This window comes from Helianthus annuus, chromosome 17, assembly GCF_002127325.2.
Source record: "Helianthus annuus cultivar XRQ/B chromosome 17, HanXRQr2.0-SUNRISE, whole genome shotgun sequence".
Taxonomy (NCBI): Eukaryota; Viridiplantae; Streptophyta; class Magnoliopsida; order Asterales; family Asteraceae; genus Helianthus; species Helianthus annuus.
Window position 1 is genome coordinate 11,084,228 of NC_035449.2, and position 23,588 is coordinate 11,107,815.

A 23,588-nucleotide genomic window follows, 5' to 3' on the forward strand; every position below is an offset into this window, starting at 1 on the left:
GTACTCTAAATTAAATAGTTTTTTTTATTTTTGAGAAAATATATATTTTGAAAATGAGTTACAAATTTAATATAGTTAGCTATTAAAAAGGAAGACTAGAAATTAATGATCTTTGTAAGTTTACAAATATACTCTTACATTAAAATTAAATGCAAATATTAAATGAAACAAAGAAACTTTTTCTTTTTAGGCCATGGGGTATGGGGCAGGGGTTTGGGCGTGGGTTGGGGGAAAACGCCCAAGGCACCACCCCGGTTGGGCTTGGGTTGGGGCGTGGCCCTTGGGGCTTGGCTTTCAAGCCGGGCGTGGGGCGGGGGGTAGGGCTGTAAACGAACCAAACATCCGGTGAACAGTTCGTGAACCGTTCGGCGGGAAGTTTGTTTGTGTTCGTTCGTTTATTAATCAAACGAACACGAACAAGAAATTTTGTTCGTTTAATTAAATGAACAAACATGAACAGAGGTCGCGTTCGTTCGTTTATGTTCGTGAACGTTCGGTAACGTGTTCGCTTGTGTTCGATAGTTCATTAGTGTTTCTAATTTTTATATTTATTTAAATATATCAAATTCTGACAAATTAAATATCTAATAAGTGTCAGTGTATTATATATTCTGTTCATGAACTATTGTTTGTGTTCGTTTGTTTCCATTTGTGTTCATGAACATTAGTTCGTGCTTATTTGTGTTCGTCAACATTTGTTGCCTAAAATTAACAAACAAACACAAACGAACACGAACAAGTTCATTTCCTTAACAAACGAACACAAACATAAAATCCCGTTCGATAAGTGTTCGTAAACGGTTCGCGAACACATATATTTTTTAACAAACGAACACGAACAATGTCTTGTTCGTGTTCGTTTGGTTCGTTTACAGCCCTAGTGGGGGGACATGCTAGCTGGCTTGCTCTTATTGGCTTGCTCTTTTTGTATTATTTTTTTTAACAATCTGCCACACCCAACCCAAGCCCAACCCACGCCCCGCCATACCCCGGGGACACGTAACCAGGCGGTGTGTGTGTGGAGGGGGGGGGGGCTCCCATTCCACGTGTCAACAAATGCCCCAACCCAAACCCCATCATACCCCATGATCTTATAAAAAAAATCTTCTCTCCAAATGTGAAGTAAGTCTCCGTATCTTAAAGTTACGAGTTTTATTTTGGTAAGGAAGAGTTGCATAAAATAAAAGTAATTGAAAATGAGTATTTGTTAAGGTTTAAATTTTCACTTGATTTTTTTATATCGCACGTTGTGTTGAAATCGAGTAAATGATAATATAAAACAAACGTGATTTGAAAATAAAGCATGTTATTTAGAAAGTCAAACCATTAGAACGATTTAGTTTATCATCCTACCGTTTTATGATACCAAATAAATACTTTATTTTGAGTATAACCTCGTTTTAACAAAACTTATAACGGAATGTCAGGCAAAGAAATCAAGCACAACTACGTACTTAAGTTTTTAGAAAAAAGTTATAAACGTAACTTATTAAAAAAGTATCAAATTAATCGATAAATTAATATATGTTCAAAAAAGAAAAAAAAAGAATTATTAAAAAAAGTAAAGGAAATATATGTTTAAAAAAATATGTTATTAAAAGTAAATATAATAATAAACTATTATAATATATTATATAATAAAATAATAAAATAATAAAAAATTATATATTATTATAAAAATAAAGTTACTATTAATCATCCATCGAAATCAATATCTATAATTCGTGTTATAATATATTTGACATCATCTCCATATGTTTTAGAATTATTACAATCAAGGCAGCTTCAGATAAATGGGTTTATGTAGCGGATCTTAAACTTAGTTTTTTGATAAAATTAGAAGAGGGAGTCTCAAAATCCAATATTTGATATTGTATAAAGAACGGTAAAATTTACAATACGAAACGAAAAAACAAGGGAAGGCCTGGGACCCGTCTGGCCCTCACTAGCCCAATCATGTGCTACTTGCAACACAACAATGGATGCTCAAGGATAGACGTGACACTTTGTATATAATATTATTACTAGCGGGAAACCCGCGCGTTGTGACGGAGTTAACAATGTGGGCCGAAAACATAATTCAAACCTAAAAAACATTAAAAATATATTAAACACACTGTTCTTGTTTGTTTAGCCTTATAATTTATCAAGACCAAAAGTCAAAAAAAAAAAAAAAAAAAGCTAAAAGTTCATAGGATTAGAAGACAAGCTGATTAACTTTTTCATAACTCAATATAATATAAGTACTAATCATGAACATACACATGAGTAGGTGCACCAGTTTGTAATATACACAACGCACTACAGTATATAGCATAACTAAAGATCAAATCATGAACATATAAGAAAAACAAATGAACTTTCAAGGACAAATTATCATGATTAGATACACCAATTGAAATATAAAGAACATACTACATATATCTCAAAATCATACAGTTTTCTCTTGTTCTCGGCAAAATGAACCAGAATGCCACTTGAATCTACCGGAACAATGGGCCTTTGATGGCTAAATTTCTCGCCGTTTATTGTGGGCCTGATTCGACAAAATACACGAATATTTCCTGAAATGTTAATAAGGTAGATAATTATATTCAGCACCTATATCAATTATCTTTGTTAAATGTAGCAAGATCAAAATTAGTTGAGTTGAAACCGGCCATTTCAGTTAATGTATTGATTTTAATAGTAACCTACATGTTTAATAAAATAATTTAAGGGGTCGCATGGATTAAAAACTGAATCCGACTACTCTCAACCCCTTAGATCCGTTACCCTTTTAGCTAAATCTTGTTTTGGCCCATTTGACCTGTTAAAGAAAGAATACAACCCAAACGGCCCATTTGATGTTAAGACGAGCTTCTTAGATTTAGCTACCTTTCAATTGTAGAAATTTATTGAGAACATGCCTTCTTTGCACATTTAAGATTCCATAGCTGCAACAACCTTTAGAGATACTTAATGTGTGAATAACACACTATAAAACTGAATATGAGGTTTAGCCTTTTGGGAATAGGTATAGAATCAACCCATGATCAGAAGCTGACCCACTTTTTTTAGGAGGTTACCCTCTCATATTCTCACTCTCTCTCTCTCTCTCTCTCTCTCACTCTTTCTCCCCCTCTCTCTCTCTCTCTCTATATATATATATATATATATATATATATATATGTCTCTCTCTGTCTCTCTCTAATTAGTCAAAATAAATAAATAAATATTTGAAACTTGTATACCTTGGATGTTACTTAAGAAAAAGAAACCGAAAGAAAGTCCATATCAGAACTTTCTTCAAAGAAGTGGTCAAAATTTTCATAGAACATACAAAAATCATGATTTTTAATGGGATATTTTAAAAAAATTAAAGAATTCAAGGAACGGAAACGGACAATCGCGATTACGACCAAGATGAAGATAAAATTTAAATGGTCAAAATTTATGATCAATGCAAAGATGACGAAGTTTTAGTTGAGAAGTAGGAGTGAGAAAAGTTTGAGTGACTTTGGATGCTGCAAATAAATGATAAAACCATTGAAAGGCAGTTCTTTTGTTTGTTTTAGTGTCATAGATTTGGAATATTGTGTAATGTTACTGTGTGTGTAGCTTTTGTATTATTGAGATTCTTTGTGAAGTACAATAACATGTGATAGTATGAAGGGTATACCAAATTTCATGGCTGTTCATCACTGCCCCAGTGTAAATAACACTGGCCTACACGTCTCAACCGACAAAATATCATAAATAAGACCTTTATATACGCAAACATATACTGGAAAACATTTATAAATATCATCAATTATCATCATTTTATATATGAATAAATTATGAAGACACTATCACCCATGGGAGATCTTCTTTCATCCCAATATAGTCATTCAATCGTCTAGTCCACCAGTATCACCAACCTAACTAATGAGCAGCAAATAGATAACATACCAGGAGAAATAATGTATCATGAGGAGGTTAACTCATTGCCAATCCATGTTCTCCTCAGCATATATGTAGGGATGTCCTATCTACACGGAGGAAAATGATATGTATTCAAATATTTAGAGTAACAAGAAGTTATGTTAAACACCATAGAGTAAAGAAAGTGGGCCAGCCTTCTCAACAACAACAATTCAGCCCAACCCCCTTGCCCATACCCTTCCAAGCCCACTTCGCAGTCCTCTCAAGGCATCCTTGGTCCACGACCCGATCAGGCGAACCACACCGGTTACTCTCCAACCGACATCGAGTAGGCGCTTTACTCCTTGGCACTCAACCCTCCAGATCATGGCTTAATGGATACTGGAGCCCCCTCTCACTCGGCTAATGAGCAACGTATATACTCCCCGTCTACTTTTAATAAGTGCACTAATAAAAACATTATTGTTGGTAATGGCATGACTATCCTTGTTTTGGCACAAGGCAACCAGGTCCTTGACGTGATGTCGTGGTCACAATCAAATTTAATCCCAATAACAACTAAATAGATAGCGGTAAGTGGGTATCGAACACAGGGAGTTTGTGGAATATGTGCTATCTCGATGTATGTCTAACTTCACTAAAGTAAACTAAATTGAAAGAAAAATGAATTCAAGAGTGGGTTTGATTGGTTGATTTTTAAAACTAAAAATACTAAGTAATTTGTGAAATGAAAGTTGAGTTTGTAAACAATTTGGAGACGAATGACCATCTTTAGTTTCCGGTTTGCTTCAACATTTGTGCTATCATTCACTAGAAAGAACTACATAGACATAGTTCATGTGCAATTACTTGTTGTGATGAAAGGGAACTAAGTACTTAGATTCCTAGAACGTGAGGTTGTTACCCGATGACCAATTGACCCTTACCCGATCCTAGTTCTACCCATGATATCTCGATTGCCAACGGCACCAAGAACGTATGGTTTCAAAATAGAATAATCATAAGCATCAACAATTTACAAGCAAATAAGAACACACCATGATAATTAAAACATAAATTCAATTTACCATTCTAGAAATATGAAATCAAGCACAAAATTGTCTCTACAAACTTTCAACTAAAGATGACCATAAAGAGTTTAGTTATCCATGGCTTGAACAACCATCCTCCACCAAGTCCCCATCTTTTCTCCAAATTCGTGTGTCAAGACCCTAGTCCGTAACCGAGACCCCCTCATATGTCCTCTTAAAAATTCCATAAAAAAACATTAAATGTGATAAGTTACATCTCCTTTCCACTATCTTGTGTATATGTCGGCTCCTCAAAACCACGTGAGTGTGCCTCTTTTGTATTGGCAGCCCATTCCAAAGACTCCAAGTCAAGATGGCGGCCCACTTTGTCTAGAAGATGCCGGCCCACCTGTGCGTGCGTGAATGTGTGGATCTGCTTATGTTCGCCATCAAAGAACTAATGTGATTGATGTCATGTGCCTCTCAAATCCACTACTGATCGATGATTTATAAAAACATAAAAACAACTCACGTGCACCCTCAAAATTAGTCAATCCCCCCTCACATGTGCACGTGTCGATGATGTTTCATATTGATTTATGAGTCACCACTTCCTTTTAGCAATTAATGTTCCAGCCATGTGACATATGATGATGTTCTCCAAAGTCTTCTATGTTGACTCCTTCCTATATTCACGTGAATGAGTGATGTTTGTTGACTTTTATGTTTGCCATAATGTTAAAAAGATTAGTCCCACATGTGTGTTGTTTTGCTGCCCCCAAAATCTGCATATATATATATATATATTTAATTCCCTCCAAAAATAAAAGTTCCAAAATAACACATGCGATGCTATGATCTTCCAACCGTAGCCTACGGGTTCCAATTTAACCGAATTAAGCAATTTACCTGTAAAACACGCGAACACTCGTAGTTATCACATTCAAGATACATAACCGTGTAAAATATGGGATATGCACGTATTTAGCTCATTTAAGGGTTGTCCTACGGACCACCCGTCACATCTCCACACTTACCCGTTGCTTGTCCCAAGCAACCCATTCAAAAACTATTTCAAAACCACAAGCGATCAACATGCAAACCAAGCTAAAATGTATCGTCCTTTTACTAACCTTCAATCATACCACGAGACACACCCCTCACAAAAACTCTCGGTGACAAGGAATATTAGCACATAATGCTAAACCACTCAATGCGTGTGTGTGTTTGTGCGACAATAAGCTTGTATAAAAATCAAGTCTCCTCCTATTGAGTATTTAGCATGCTTATGAATCAAAAGGACTTACGGGTTGTAACGGGGCTAGGTGCAAAGGTAGGAAAATGGTGGAATATATATGCGAGAGCTAATTGATTTGACCCGGTTTTTATTTCTACTACTAAACAAAGCAAACATCAACTATATACACAACTTCTTCAACGTTCTCAGCTACTATTGCAACTAAATACTTCTTTTTGTATTTTTCTCATATTTTTCTCTTTTTTTTTTCTTTTCTTTTTTTTTTTCATTTTTTTTTCATAACACATCAAACTCAACAATATATACAAGAACATCAATGCTACATACTAAATCTCCTAAACCGGGTCATTTCAAAAGGTAAAATTTTGTAGGAAGTAGGTTTGGGTCACAACCGAATGGTATAAGGCTCAAAGATGGCTTTCTAAAGACCAAACCCCCACCCCTCACAATACCAAGCTCATATATGTAACGTATGAGGTCCAACCCCTAATTCCCACACTCTCACACATCTAGACGAGGCTACCTAAAAGTCCCCTATCATTTTCACAAGCATGCTAATCCTAGGTTTCAACAAAAATTCGTACACAAGTTCTATTAACACAATACACACACCGCCACTCAAAACAAGGAACTATCTATAATAATCATGTGTGGCTCAAATCCTCACCAAGAAAAGACTAGGAATGGGTGTCGGTGTGTCAAGTGGAACCATATCAAGTTTTCAAATTTTTGACAATTTTTTGCTTGGATTTACAAAAATTTTAATTTTCTCAAAAATTTCCTCCCATCCCCACACTTGGGATACATTGACCCCAATGTATAGTTTTGAGAGGATTTGATCACTTAACTCTTTAACGCCAACCACAAGCTTGTACACTCAAACCACAAATTTCTTTTTTTTTTGTATTTTTTTTATTTTTATTATTTTTTTTTTACTAGAAACACCACCAATCCTTCACAACCCATAAACTAAACACATCAAAACACCACCCAACCGTCCAACCGTAAACTTAAACATGAATATATACAAAGGTGCACAAAATGAGAACAAGACACAACCTGATTAGTAAATCAGCAGTGTTGGTAGTGATGCAGCTGCGGTAATCTGACCGATTCATAAACATCTCTTGGATTCGCTGATATCTCAACGGGGATGTTGCCAAACATCCCCACACTTGAATTATTGCATCCGCGAGGGTTGAAACGTAATAACCTACCAAAACACAAACACAACACCAAAACAAAACCAAACAAAGCAAAACAAAACAAAACAAAACACAAATACAATACTCTACATCCTCGGGCTGCCTCCCGAGAGCGCTAAGTTTAAAGGTCTTCAGCCAGACCATACCTGATATTCGTTATGGTGGTCTTAATGCACACTTACCTGCAGCATTTCCAACAAATGCTCGGAAATTTACATGCCATCTCCATAGATTTGTCAGTATATTTGGCATGTTAAAGCTGCTCCTACGGACTTTGCTAGTCCACTTCATGACATATACCTTAATGTCTGGTAGTTTCACCCTTCTCATCTTATTCCTCGAACCCTCTTCCCCACACTTGTTAATTTGAATCATTGATATGGGAAGAGGTTCGGTACACATATCCATCCCATCAGCCTGCTCTACCTCATAATCTGCACACATCATCTGATCTACAAGTGACTCTTCATCAGATAAAGGACTCATTGGTGTGGTATTATCCTCCACAACCTCCTCCTTCATGTGAGAATAATCTCTAATATCGTCAGGTAATGGTGAGAGGCGTTCTTCTATCTCTATCTTCAATTTTAAAGTATGACACTTAGAAACTAAGCAGCTGATTCGGGCTTCATCGGACAGGTTGGGTGTTGCTAAATATTGCTCGAGTTTGGACAAAGTTACTTCCAATGCAGCAAGCTCTTTCTCCTCATCGGTCTCATTAACATAAACACCCTCGGGCTCAGAATATTCTTCGGGATGATATTGTCGATATCCCTGATACGGTCTATAGATGCGCGCTTCCATCATCTTTTTATTCCAATACTTCGGGTTTTCCGAATACACCGGGCACACATCATAATCATAAGTGTGATCGCGACCGCAACAAAAACATAGACCCTCCATCCTTGCCTCATAATAAACTTCCTCATCCCAATCGTATCCATATGAATAATAGTCATCCTCCATTTCTGATTCATAATCGTTAACGTATGATGGAGGTGGAAGCTGTGAAACATAAGACACCGGTTTTCCATGTGCCCTCCTGTAGTGAGCCTCGTGGCAACCAATACATGGATGTCGTGGACCCCCGCACAATCTACACGTAAATAAGCTGAAATTTGTGTAATGCCCTGTCATCCTGCACAACACAACTCAACTACCAAGTGTAAATCATGAACATAAAAGAAATCTTTTTGGTTTTTTTTTTAATTAATTTTTTTTCAAACTAATACACAAGATAACACACGTTGCGCACTACTCCCCGGCAACGGCGCCAAAATTTGACGTGATGTCGTGGTCACAATCAAATTTAATCCCAATAACAACTAAATAGATAGCGGTAAGTGGGTATCGAACACAGGGAGTTTGTGGAATATGTGCTATCTCGATGTATGTCTAACTTCACTAAAGTAAACTAAATTGAAAGAAAAATGAATTCAAGAGTGGGTTTGATTGGTTGATTTTTAAAACTAAAAATACTAAGTAATTTGTGAAATGAAAGTTGAGTTTGTAAACAATTTGGAGACGAATGACCATCTTTAGTTTCCGGTTTGCTTCAACATTTGTGCTATCATTCACTAGAAAGAACTACATAGACATAGTTCATGTGCAATTACTTGTTGTGATGAAAGGGAACTAAGTACTTAGATTCCTAGAACGTGAGGTTGTTACCCGATGACCAATTGACCCTTACCCGATCCTAGTTCTACCCATGATATCTCGATTGCCAACGGCACCAAGAACGTATGGTTTCAAAATAGAATAATCATAAGCATCAACAATTTACAAGCAAATAAGAACACACCATGATAATTAAAACATAAATTCAATTTACCATTCTAGAAATATGAAATCAAGCACAAAATTGTCTCTACAAACTTTCAACTAAAGATGACCATAAAGAGTTTAGTTATCCATGGCTTGAACAACCATCCTCCACCAAGTCCCCATCTTTTCTCCAAATTCGTGTGTCAAGACCCTAGTCCGTAACCGAGACCCCCTCATATGTCCTCTTAAAAATTCCATAAAAAAACATTAAATGTGATAAGTTACATCTCCTTTCCACTATCTTGTGTATATGTCGGCTCCTCAAAACCACGTGAGTGTGCCTCTTTTGTATTGGCAGCCCATTCCAAAGACTCCAAGTCAAGATGGCGGCCCACTTTGTCTAGAAGATGCCGGCCCACCTGTGCGTGCGTGAATGTGTGGATCTGCTTATGTTCGCCATCAAAGAACTAATGTGATTGATGTCATGTGCCTCTCAAATCCACTACTGATCGATGATTTATAAAAACATAAAAACAACTCACGTGCACCCTCAAAATTAGTCAATCCCCCCTCACATGTGCACGTGTCGATGATGTTTCATATTGATTTATGAGTCACCACTTCCTTTTAGCAATTAATGTTCCAGCCATGTGACATATGATGATGTTCTCCAAAGTCTTCTATGTTGACTCCTTCCTATATTCACGTGAATGAGGGGATAGGGAGTGGCTTTCGGCAAAGCCAGTTTACCGATCGGTAAACTTTGGCAAACCATTGCCAATCTTTTGCCACATTCATGTTTGCCGAAAATGGTGAGAAATCGGTGAGCCAACACCGCTGCGGCAAAGGGAAGAAGAGGAGAGAGAGAGAGAGGGGTGTGGGGTGGGGTCCATTCCAATCTCAACCAATCACATCTTTTTTCCTTTTTTTTATTTAAAAAGTTTACCACTCCACCAAATGTTTAAACCATTGCCAACATTTTTCACCAAAGTTTAAACACTTTTGCCTAATTGACATGGCGCGCTCTCATTGGTCGGTTTTTTGGTTTGCCACTTTAAAGTGTTTAACCACTCCTTATACCCTGAGTGATGTTTGTTGACTTTTATGTTTGCCATAATATTAAAAAGATTAGTCCCACATGTGTGTTGTTTTGCTGCCCCCAAAATCTGCATATATATATATATATATATATTTAATTCCCTCCAAAAATAAAAGTTCCAAAATAACACATGCGATGCTATGATCTTCCAACCGTAGCCTACGGGTTCCAATTTAACCGAATTAAGCAATTTACCTGTAAAACACGCGAACACTCGTAGTTATCACATTCAAGATACATAACCGTGTAAAATATGGGATATGCACGTATTTAGCTCATTTAAGGGTTGTCCTACGGACCACCCGTCAGTCCTACCCCCACCCTTTCCCCCTCTCAAACTTAACAATGTCTTGTTTGCTCCTAACATTATTAAAAATCTTATTTCTGTTCGACGTCTTACCACTGATAACTTAGTGTCTATTGAATTTGACCCCTTTGGTTTTCTTGTGAAAGATCTCAAAACTCGGGCTCCTATCCTACGATGTAATAGCACCGGCGATCTTTATCCACTGACTCAACCACTCCCCCTCAATTCTACACAACCATCCGCTTTTGCTGCTGTTTCACAAGATCGCTGGCATCAACGCTTGGGCCACCCTGGCAATGATTTATTACAGTCTTTGAAATTTTCGTCTTTTGTAGATTATGGAAAATTTAATAAAACTCTTTGTCAAGCTTGTGTTTTTGGTAAAAGTGTGAAATTGCCTTTTCATGATTCTATTAATTATACTCGTGCACCGTTTGACATTGTTCACAGTGACCTTTGGACATCACCCGTACTTAGTACGGGTGGTCCTTTCCACTAGCTACAAAATCACAAGTTTTTCATACCTTCTCCACCCTACATAATTTGATTCACACTCAATTTGACCGTAAAATCAAACAGTTTCAATGCGACAATGGAAAAGAATATGCAAACCAAAATTTTTATAATTTTTGCAATCAAAATGGCATGCAATTCCGCTTCACCTCCTCCCAAAATGGTAAGGCGGAACGCAAAATCCGCACCATAAATAACATGGTTCGTACCCTTCTGGCCCAAGCTTCTCTACCGCCCAATTTATGGCATCACGCTCTCGAAACCGCCACCTATCTCCTTAACATCCTACCCAACAAGTCTCACCAATTTAAAAACCCCACCACGATGCTTTACAAATGCATCCCTGAATATGCCCACCTTCATGTTTTCGGGTGCCTTTGCTACCCGCTAACGCGTCCCACTACCATAAACAAACTAGATTTTCGTTCTCACCCCTGCATATTTCTTGGGTATCCCTCAAATCACCGAGGCTATCGATGTCTCGATCTCACTTCTCATCAACTTATCATTTCCCGCCACGTACACTTTGAAGAATCTATCTTCCCATATACCATTCAATCCCCGACTAAACCACCCACATACGATTTCCTAAACCCCACCATAAATCCCATTGTTTGGGAATATCTTCAACAGCCCAAACCCAATCGATCCCCCACCAATCCACCCTCTACCAACATCTCTAACCACAGCCCACCTTCTGGCCCAACTCCTTTCACTCCTCCTTCCTTCCCCTCGTCCGCCCCAACACAACCTCCTACTACCACCGGCCCAGACCACTTAGCCCATCCCACCTCACCAGCCCACTCTACTCCCAACCCGTCTTCATCACCCAGCCCAACCGTGCCGCAGCCCATTCCGTCTCTGTCGCCCAGCCCAACTGTTCCGCCACCTCCTCCCCCACCTCCCACCAATCGGGCCATTCGAACCCGCTCCATGAGCGGCATCGTTAAACCCAAACAATTATTTAATCTTCATACCTCCACTGTTGCTCCTATTCCTAAAAATCTACAGGTTGCCTTGTCCTCACCAGAGTGGTATAATGCCACGTCCAATGAATTTAGTGCTCTTATTAAAAACAAGACCTGGGAGCTTGTACCCAGGGACACCTGACATGAATATTATACGCAGCATGTGGTTGTTTAACCATAAATACAGGTCTGACGGTAGTTTGGAACGTTACAAAGCTCGGTTGGTTTGTGATGGTCGAAAGCAACAAACGGGTATTGACTTTGGCGAAACATTTAGTCCCGTTGTCAAGCCCGCCACCATTCGTCTGGTCCTTTCTCTTGCATTGTCTAAGTCCTGGTTGTTTCACCAGTTGGATGTTACTAATGCGTTCCTACACGACAATCTGGAGGAAACCGTGTACATGCATCAACCCATGGGTTTTCGACACCGCGACTTTCCTGATCATGTATGCCTTCTCAGGAAATCTCTATACGGTCTCAAGCAGGCTCTGCGAGCCTGGTATCAGCGGTTCACTGATTTTGTTACTCGGCAAGGGTTTCGGCAAAGCAAATCCGACAACTCCTTGTTTGTTTATCATCATGGTCGCGACGTCGCCTACCTACTTATCTATGTCGATGATATCATTCTTACCACGTCGACTGAGGCTCTTCGCACACGGTTATTGTCTACATTGTCCGGCGAATTCGCTATGAAGGATTTGGGGCCACTCTCATATTTTTTGGGCATACAGGTGATCAGGGACGGCAACAATATGTTTTTGTCTCAACAAGCTTATGTTAAAGATATTATTCATCGTGCATCTATGGACTCTTGCAAACCAGTTGCTATGCCAGTGGACACACAGTCCAGGCTGTCCGCTGTCTCCGGTCCCCTTACACGATGACCCGTCCACCTACCGTAGTCTAGCGGGAGCTCTTTAGTATCTCACTTTTACTCACCCCAATCTCATATGCAGTCCAGCAGATATGTATGCATATGCACGCTCCTCGTCTCGAACACTGGAACGCACTGAAGCGCATCATACGTTATATTCAGGGCACAGCTGATTACGGTCTTCACCTCGGACCCGTTCCCAGTCTTTCGTTAGTTGCTTACACTGATGCTGATTGGGCTGGATGCCCTGACACTCGTCGCTCAACCTCCGGCTACTGTGTTTACATGGGTGACAATATTATCTCCTGGTCCTCCAAGCGTCAGTCCACCATCTCTCGCTCCAGTGCAGAAGCCGAATACAGAGGTGTGGCGAATGTGGTCGTTGATATATGTTGGTTGCGTAATCTGCTTCTCAAGCTTCATCATCCGCTCACTCGAGCTACTCTGGTCTATTGTGATAATGTGAGGCTATCTGTCTTTCTGGTAATGCTGTGCAACACCAGCGCACCAAACATATCGAACTCGACATACATTTCGTTCGTGAACAGGTTCAGCGCGGTCGCATTCGAGTCTTGCATGTCCCGTCTCGACATCAAATAGCAGATATCTTCACCAAAGGTCTTCCCCGGGTATTATTTGATGACTTTCATGCCATTCTCAGCATCAGACCGCCCAACGCTTCAACTGCGGGGGTGTAATAGAATATTGTGTAATTAAGTTATTGATTGTATCATTTATTGTATAGATATCTTCTCATATTTAGATGATTTGGACATGTATTATTTATAGTTGATTGTATCAATGAAGGAAGGCAAGTTGAATCATATTCTTTCAACCACTGATTTAAACACTTCCCTGGGCCCCTTCTACCAGCAAGGATTTAGCTCTTCACCAGTAACCTGAACCAAATGAAACAGTACCACTGATTTAAAATTTCAAGTTAAAATATTAACATTACACATAAGCACTCTAAAACAAGAAATACATATCACAGCTTCTAAAGACTAAAATGTGGTCGTGTATCATTTTGAACATGCTAAAAAGAATTAAAAAGGGTTGAAGGACCGAAAATGTAGCTACCAAATAAGAAGATGAGAAGAACGAACCACCAAAAACAAGCAGAAATTCTATACGGGTCAACTACCTGCCACTCCCTTATATCTCCAGCCTAAACCAAAAGACCCAAAGCCCACAACATATCAAACATACCCCAACCCACTCCCACCCCATCCAATAATTGGTAACCGATACCCGTGGCTAATAGTGAGAAATGTTATGAAATATTCTATAAAACTCGTGAATAAGTGTATATGTGTGCGCCCCGTGTATGAATGTGAACTCTGTACATCCACTTTTTACTGTGTGCCATTTATATGAAACAATGAAAACAAATAAAAAACAAGAAACTGGCACCGGCTCCCTTAACCCGGCACTAAAATCATCCTTCAATTGCTTCTTTGTCAATGTCGCGCTTCCATTGTGCACCATTGCTACAAATTCATTATAATCTATACGGCCGTTCTGCAAGTCAACATTACAAAAGATTTCAACACAAATTCTCAAAGGTCTGTGTCTTTTAACACAAAATGAATACTAAATCATGTAAATGATATATTGGTAGTGAAAACATACATTATTTTAATCAGTTTCTTTTATAATTTATTATAAATGAACATCATTTACTTTGATTTCTTTGCAGGCTTGTTGGAATTCATCAAAGGTGCTATAGCCACTGCCATCTTTATCAAAATATGAGAAATCAGCAAACAAATAGTCTTCCCCATCAAGGAGAAATTACCTTTTAGTACAGAGGAGATGTATTAATAGGAAACCAAAAGCTTGACCTTAAAATGCACTATGGTCTATATGGGACAGTTAGAAAGGCCTAAAGAAGTAAATTGAGAAGTAATCTCAAAACTATATGATGTTGTCATCAAATATTGCATAACTGTAGAATGAAAATATAAAAAAGGCGAAATGAGTTGACCTGGTAAATGATTGCCTTTTTCGCATGGTCTCGAGGCAGCAAAGGATGCTGAGGATACTTCTCTTCAAGGTACTGTAAGTAAGAACATGATGGAAAAAAGCAGTAAACACCATATCATTTCAGGAGAAAAAAGGTAAATGAATAACCCACCATGATGATTGCAAAAGAGTCAACCATGACTAAGTCACCATCCACCAATGCAGGCACATATCCAATAGGATTCACATTTAGAAACTCTAAATCCAATCCAAAAAAAAGGTATTATTAAGTTCACATAATATATTTTCTCTTAATTGAGCATGCAATCCAATACAAGTTTGGGGAAAATGAATTAATATCATCATCATCAGTTAGGGCTTGGATATCTGTTAATTGAGCATGCAAGTAATTAATATTATCATCAATTAGGGGTTAATTACCAGGGGTTTTTTTTTCTCCTTTAAGCATATTTACCGGCTTGTAGTCGTAATCAAATCCTGTTGGTTACGATGAATAATAATAGAATTAGAATCTAATGATTAGTAGCAAGCATCAATGGAGAAAACGCAGAGAAATGGAAACCTTTCAAGTTTAAAGCGATGCGAACACGGAAAGAGCAGGAGCTCCTATCAATGGATCATTCCTTTAATAATCAAAGAATAAAAATCCCCAAGCAAGTTGCTTTAGGGGACTTACAAACATACAACAAAATTATAGCAAACTCTATTCCAATACCCAACAGTTCAATCCTCACATAATTAAGTTGTGCAGGCACAGATCACCACCTACTTCAAATCAACCCCACTCATTCTTGATCTGTGTTTTAACCAGTCAAAAGATGTCTTCTTTACCTCCTGCATGATTTTGAAAACAAATGGGGCTACACCATTAAAGACTTTAGCATTTCGTGCTTTCCAAAGTACCCACAAGCGAGAAGAAACACTGCGTGAACGATCGTTTTCCGTTGGGTGGGAACTTCCAGGCCATGTATGAAATGCAGCAGTACAATGTTTAACCAAAAAAATGTCAGCAGGAGGACTTGAACCTGTGACCTTATAAGTTCTTTAACTATACTTAAAGACAAAACCCGATTGAACATTCATTTACTTTGTTATAAGAGTTCACTTCAAAATATTTATGGGCTCACTCAATACTCAATACTTGGTTATAACAAAAAATTAAAAATTTTTGGCCCCCGGGGAAATTCGGCCTCGGCCAGGGGTGCGGCTCGCCCACCCCCAGGGCTGGCCCTGTGCATAAGACATAAGTATTAAATAGACAAAAAGAAGAGTACACGTTCAGGGACATGTGAGTCTCTGGCACTTCTTTTGGCATCAGTGGCTGAGAAAACAGTGTAGACAAGAACAAAGGTCCCAACAATCTCAGCACCAAGACCATCACCCTTGGTGTAACCATGAGCCACAACATTGGCTCCACCCCCCAAAGCTGTGTACTGGTGCTTGCCCTGGAACCCCTTCACCACACCTGCACCATAGATAGCTCCAAGACACTGCATCACCATGTAGAATAGTGCTCTAGTTAAAGACAGTTTTCTTGCTAGTAGTAAACCAAAGTCACTGCTGGGTTAATGTGTCCTCATGTTTTACACCCAATTATAAAAGAACCAACTGGAAACCAATTTTGCATAAAAAAAATAAATCAGTTAAAGAACAACTTACTTCAAAAGTATATTTGCAGACACACATATATATAACCAAGTTGAATCCGGCCAGATTTGAAATTAGCCAGAAAAAAGAATTCATACTAAAAGAGTAGAAGTTAAGAGCCCTAACCCTAACTGTAAAACAGTTTCAGATCAATTATCATAAATAAAAGCAGTATTAATTCGGAAACAACGATCAACAACAACCTTAATCAAAACCAAATGGTGGAACCCTACTGACCTGAAATCGGAGCACCCAGAGAATGGAAAAAACAACAGAATCGGCTGCTGATGTTGTCGTGGTGGTGGTGGCTATGCCGCCGCCGTAGAACGGTCGCCGGAACCACTGACTGGATCCCTCATATTCTCCTGTTCTCCATCTGTGGCTCCATCTCTCTGTCTCTCCACCTCTCTATTTTCTCTATAGTCTGTATAGTTATTATAGAGCAGAGGGGGCAATGGAAACTGCTGGAAGTCCATACGCTTCATCTGCAATTGAAGAGTTTTTATGGGGAAAAGAAGGAGGCCGGTGTGTTAGAGGGGAGGGGCAATAATGGGAGAAAATGGTAAAAAAAAAAAAATTAGGGATTTTAACTGGCTTTTCATATGCCATCTTAAAAAAAGTGCTTGAAATTACCATTATGTATATTATGTATATGGAAGATGCTTTATATAGTATTATAGATTATAGATTATAGATTATTACTACTAGAACCAGATGTTAAATATAGCCTGGACAAAAAAAACATATATCTTTGTAAGATCGATTATACCAAATCAAATGCATCTATCTTGTGTTGTATTTTTATTAAAAATCAGTTGTAGAAAATGGTTCCAAATTTTCCAATTTTAGTGCCCCTTCCATTTCCAATCTAGTCATCTAGAAATGATGTAGAAAATATTTTCTGCACCTGTGTTATAATACTTCCAATAGTCAAAGCATGAGTTTTCTAAGTTAGGAATTCATGGTTGGTGAAGTTAGTGCTGCAAACAATTGTTTCTTTAGTTTTCAAAAGATGTTTAAAATATATATATAGGTTTCTTTTGGTTTGAGGGTTTTTTATAGAACAAATAAGATATTTTCAGACAAGTGAAGACGATACATTTACATTAAAAACAAATCTTACATATGTTCAAAACTTTGCTAAACATATTAGATTTGGTATAAACTTTCTTTTATCCTGCCTAAGGCCAAGTATGTTTTAAGTATAATATTACTCTATCGTCTTAGTTTTTACTTTTCATTTGCTACCTACCAACGGTGAGTCATGAAGGATCAATTTTGATATAGGAATGAATATTTAATTGTTAAAGAAAATTATTAGTAATATGGTTATTTAGTTATTTTATTAATTGGTTAATTAAATATTAGAGTTGGTATTATATATTATATATATATGGTTCCCATTAAGTCTAACCAACTCTTGAATCAATATCCACCATTGGATTTGGCTGAAATTAAATCTCAGCCACTTAAACTCCCAAAAATAACTACTGTCATGGAAGTTTACAGTTTCCAGCATCTTCCCGTTTTTCTGCCCACGTCTGGTTATTATTATGAGAAAACTGTTCTCGCAATTCAATGTAGTTTCTTCCTCATCCCCACTCTCCCCGTAATTTCAGCCTTAGCGGTTTTACACCCACGTCTCTGCTCACATCTTTCAACCAACTGCCGCCATCCATTATAAACCCCCACCTCCACTATATCCCTCCTTCAAACCTACAACATAAAATTGGCAGTTTATCAAGGATAACAGTTTTGGATTTGGTGGATAGTTTCTTCCCCATTCCACTGCCCCATGATTCCAGGTCTCCATCGCTCCTCAACCACTATAAACCCTACCAACACCTACGCTCTCTTCAAATCTGAAGCTGATTGGTACGTACCTTTGATTTTCCCTAATTTTTTGTTTGATTATCGTTAGTCATTGATGTTAATTTGTTTGATTTGGATTCGTTGCGTGCCTAAATTTTATCAATTAGAACTGCAATGTTTCTATAGGGCTCAAATTGAAGGGAAGCCCCAGATGTAGATATGTTCATCGCAGGACTAAAACAGAGACGTACGAGACATGCTTGGTTATTGGCAAGGGTTGTTAGGAGAGCGCTTTCTTCATTGGTTATTTTAATATCATTGGCAATCTAAACCAATTTTAAGTCATAGGTATGCCTTTTTTTCACTTCACTTTTCTTTATCAGCACATAACTTCAGTTTATTAATATGTATACGATTTATCCATTTGAACAAGTAGTTTTACAATTTTACATGGATATAATTTGTTTGATGAAATACCTAAAAGAGAGCCATGACTTCCAAACCTGAAAATAATTTGGCCACAATTTGTAGTAAATTACACAGAGACAAGCTAGCTTTTAGTCAATAATCGTTACTTACCCACATGTAAGGTAAATTATTGTTGTTCGTGAGACAAAGGGAGTATGAGTTTGAGGATGTGCTAGAGAATGTCATCCAACAAATAAACAAGGACTTTAAACAATCATTTTTAAATCCCAAAAGTTTTAGATTAATGTTATGATTTGACCACAAATCATATTTGTCTTATTTGAGAAAACATGAATATGTTGTTGTGGAAACTAAAAGAAAATCATATAGATAGCATTTCACATGACTAAATCTGATATTAAACTCAGAATTCTGCTTTGTCCGGTTTTGCTTACTAGCTCAATACTTGGTTTTGCTTAAGTATGACAGCATTAGCATTTGAAAGTCACTTTGCATAGATGAATGCATTGATTTGTTGGATGAATTGCAAGATTATGAAAAGGTTATGAAAACTAGGGAGAAACACAGAAAGATCTTTATTATTAAATGGTCACATGGATCTTAGTTGATATCTTCAACATCCTAATTATGCAGATTCGAAATTTTCTTATATTATATATATCTTGCATTTATGCAGATCAATCCAAGGCATCATTATGGGCATAATCTTCACTTTTATTACCTTAAATGGTTGCACTCTCCAAGCAAAGAAGCTTTTTTACTAAGAAGCTTTTTTACTGGTAAGAACATGTTACAAAGCTTAAGCGTTTAGCATTATGAATTATGTACCGAATTTCAATTTTTTTTTTGAAAAGTCAGGATGGATGTAGGAGAAGGTAAAGAAGCGAATCTTGTCTAAGAGTGTCCAAGATGAAGACTTCAACAACAATGCATCAAATATCTCGACACCGTAGATGTCTTTACCGTTTTCTTGATTTTCCATTTTCATTACATTCTAACAAAAGTTCTTACCAAGTTTTTTTAGATTTTAAGTTTTATATTTTTTGTAGATGGAAAGGACATCTTATGAAGCAGTGATCGAAAATGAGAAACTCTTTCAAACAAAAAATATATTTTCTTTACACAAAAAACGGGGTGTTGATCGATACAATGGGTCAAACAAAAGGTGCTAAGTGCATCTTTGTTCTTAGTCCATAGTAGTTGAACGGGGTATTGCGCCATTTGTGCACATAGCGCCCTATGGCGCTGTGCAACACCGCCCCGAGGGGCGCCATATTGTTGATGCACTTGTGTCTGTACTTTGTCTGTATTCGGTCTATATGTAAAACGATGTCCTTGTCAGTCCTGTAAGTTGACCAAGTCAACCGTCCTCCTGGTTTGACTTGACCAACAGTTAGAAATGTTTGTGAATGTTCTGTGTCGAAGGATAGCACATCGAAGGATAATGTAGATCCTTCGATGGCCTCGAAAGATATGTACAAAGGATAATGTTGGACTTCGAAGGATATGCAATCCCTCGAAGTATATGTAGATCTTTCGAACACTTTGTCATCGATAGATGATCCTTCGATCATCTATCGGATCCTTCGGACAGGACATGTGGAGCTGGGTATATAAATACCTATGCAGTGTATGTGTTAGAGAGACTTGAGAGACTTGTTAGATAGATGCACACATAGAGAGAGTTTGAGAGCATTCTATCAAAACACACACACACACTAGAGAGTTTGCAAGTTAGATTTGTAAACATTGTGCTTGTAACCGGAACCTTCATTCGTATTAATACAGTGGTGTTAATCGGTGAATCCTTGTGTGTTGGTGTTTATACTTGTCTCATCCCGGTTTGCTTGCTAGCTTGGATTCCGCACTCGCTAGTGGGTTTGTATAACAAGGTTTAGGTTCGTCATCCTCCGAAGAGGGACCTACAAGTGGTATCAGAGCCAAGGCTCTTTACCTTGTTTAAAACCGGGTTTTTGTTCAAGTCTTGGGTTAGTTTTCTTCAAATCTGGAAAACTAACAGTCGCTGTGTTCTTGATGATCTTATCGTCTTCATATTTCGAAAGATAAAGTTCATCTTTTTCTCCATACTTCGAAGGATCATTAAGAACCTCGAAAGATCAAAATCGTATTTCGAAGGATCATCTTTTCCAGTCAACTGTTTCGAAAGGTCAAACCTGTTTTCGAAAGGTCAAACCTGTTTTCGAAAGGTCAAACCTGATTTCGAAAGGTCATCCTTTTATTATTCGAAAGATCATTCTTTTTCGAAAGGTCATTTGTTTGAATAGAAAGGTCAACTTGTTGTTTTCGAAGGATCAAGATATTTTGTGGGAAACCTCTACAAATTCGAAGGATCAAGATATTTTGTGGGAAACCTCTACAAATTCGAAGGATCAAATATTTTTTCACCGCCCACGTTCGAAAGATATTTGATAAACAATTCGAATTTTATCTTGTTGATTGTAGTGCACCGCCTAGGTGACCAATAATCATCAACCTTTTCACCGCCCCAATAGACCAATAAATTTGTTGTTTGTTGATTGTTGTTCACCGCCCATGTGCTTAAATTAAATCAATGTGTTCACGGCCCAATGCACCGCCCAAGTGACCAATTAATGTTGTTGGTTATTGTTTGTGTTCACCACCCAAGTAACAAATAACTTTGTTGTTTGTTGTCTGTGTTCTCGGCCCAAGGCACCGCCCCACAAGAAAATAAATAATTTCCAACAAAGTCAACGAAAGATCATTGTGTTTCAGATTCCACATTCCAAAAGGGATCATTGTTGTTTTATTTCCTTTCACAGCCCAAGTGCTTCAATTAAATCTTTGTGTTATCAATTAAAACAGGCCAACAGCCCATGTGCTTCAATTAAATCAGTGTGTTCACTTCCCAAAGCACCGCCTTTTGGTTGTTTGTTGTACACCGCCATTTTATTGATTTTTGTGCACCGCCCAAATTGATCATATCAGATTATTTTGTTGCCAACTCGCCGATCTTTCGTATTTTGTTGCCCACGTGTCGGCCCATAGCACCGTCATTTCCACCATCAAAGTGACCAATAAATTTTGATTATTTGTTGTGCTCCGCCCACGTTTAGAAAATCATAAAGCCCAATAATTTCTATATCAATAGCCCAAGATCTACAAACGGTTTTTCGTTTGTATCAACTTACGAAAGATCATCCTTCGAGACCGGTTTGGTGTTTGTCTTTCGTGTGATCCTTCGGTTGATCCTTCGATAATTTAATCCTTCGTCAATCATCTTTCAAGCTATTGATATAAAATTTATTTTTCTTATCAAAGATGAATAATCCGAATTGGTGGGAAACTCTGGCTCCAGACAGTCGAACATATACAAGTTCGGGTTTCACTCCCTTATGTTTGGGTACACCGACTCCAGACAGTGGAAAATACACGTGTACAAGTTTATCTCCATCATGGGCCGAATCTCCCACACCACCTCGAATTACTGCAGAAATGTGGGCATCAGTTACCAATCAAAGGCAAAGTGAACCGGAAATAACAACAGATTGGTTTGGCAATCCAATACGAGTTCCTGTAAAGCCGGCTCCAACCACAGACTTGTATGGAAATCCATTACCCCCAGTTGGTTTACAACACCATCGTTCTACTGTAGAACCATCATCTCTTGATCCAAAGAACAGTAGTCAGACAAAATCGGCGTTGTATGCTGAAATTGTCAAAGATGCAAGCAATGGTGAATCCTCGGGAAATGATGACAGTTCTGAACATGACAGAAGTTCAGATGAAGATGTCTCAACTTCAGTTGAGGGTGATACAACTTCAAGTTCAAGTTCGAGCGAGGATGGATCTAAATGTGAATCATCAAGGGAGGTTATTAATTCTGATGCAGAAAGGCCAACACCTGAGAGTGATTCCAGTCAGGTATGTGATTCTAAACCTGATTCTATTTCTGCTGTTGTTGAATGTGCTAAATGTCTAGAATATGCAGAAAAGGAAAGTCTTTTTGACATCACACACAAACACAATCAAGAATTGATTGTTGATCTGTCTAAAGAAACTGAGGCTAACTTGTTTTTAACAAGAAATGAAAAAGAGTTTAAAGCAACAATTGCGTCATTAAAACATGATGTTTCTGAACTTCAAAAGGCTGTTTTGAGAAAACAACATGCTAATAATAATTTAATTGACACAATTGAACAACAGATGGTAGAGTTAGCCACAGTCAGGTGTGAATGTGAAACAATCAAGCAGAAATTGGAAAGCTATTCCAATTCCCGCTATGTATTGGATCACATTATTGATGTTCAAAAGAAAAAGAAGGATGAAAAGTACATTGGTGTAGGATACAAATCATGTCCTCCACCAATAAATCATAACTACTCCAAGTTGCCTAATGACGAGGATATGCCCCGTTTTGAACCTACAGTGCCACTCTGTCTTGATGACTTTGCAGTAGGCCTCGGGTTCACAACTGGTACATCATCCTCGGGGCAATCTGAGTCTGAGAATGTGAACAATTCATCGTGTGCTAAGGAACAGAGTCCTCCCATTATTGAGGATGCTGATTCTTCTGATGATGAATCTGATGATACCATCCCAGCAAAGTCTGATGCGGTAGTCAAAGATGAGGACATACCTCTCGAGAATTACATTCTATGTGATCCTCCTGCAAAACCCGCTAAGACTGTTGCAATCGAGTCCTCGTCTGCACAAGAGTCGGAGGGTGTGAACTTGCTGTACACTCTTGTTGGTGATGATAAAATATACTCTGACAAAGATTTTCCTATTAAGAATGTTAATCAATCTTTAATAAGTGAAGTCTTTG

At 38.0% G+C, this 23,588-nt stretch overlaps 1 protein-coding gene and 2 long non-coding RNA genes across 3 annotated transcripts; 1 reads left to right on the forward strand and 2 right to left on the reverse strand.

The window, feature by feature from the left end:
* Positions 1-2,364: 2,364 nt before the first annotated feature.
* On the reverse strand, positions 2,365-3,122 carry LOC110921697. The gene is made up of 2 exons (XR_002582544.2): positions 2,878-3,122; positions 2,365-2,564 (listed from the first exon to the last, which is right to left on the reverse strand). It is a non-coding gene; the product is annotated as an uncharacterized LOC110921697 (long non-coding RNA).
* An 11,042-nt stretch (positions 3,123-14,164) lies between these two features.
* Positions 14,165-17,024, reverse strand: LOC110922435 (glutathione S-transferase-like). The gene is made up of 6 exons (XM_022166737.2): positions 16,778-17,024; positions 15,456-16,383; positions 15,314-15,370; positions 15,045-15,130; positions 14,895-14,966; positions 14,165-14,428 (listed from the first exon to the last, which is right to left on the reverse strand). The coding sequence occupies exons 3-6, from the start codon at positions 15,339-15,341 to the stop codon at positions 14,165-14,167; spliced, it is 450 nt and encodes a 149-aa protein (XP_022022429.1). The 5' UTR covers positions 15,342-15,370; positions 15,456-16,383; positions 16,778-17,024.
* Positions 17,025-18,048: 1,024 nt separating this feature from the next.
* On the forward strand, positions 18,049-20,475 carry LOC110925700. The gene is made up of 4 exons (XR_002584673.2): positions 18,049-18,415; positions 18,539-18,700; positions 19,458-19,560; positions 19,640-20,475. It is a non-coding gene; the product is annotated as an uncharacterized LOC110925700 (long non-coding RNA).
* Positions 20,476-23,588: the final 3,113 nt, after the last annotated feature.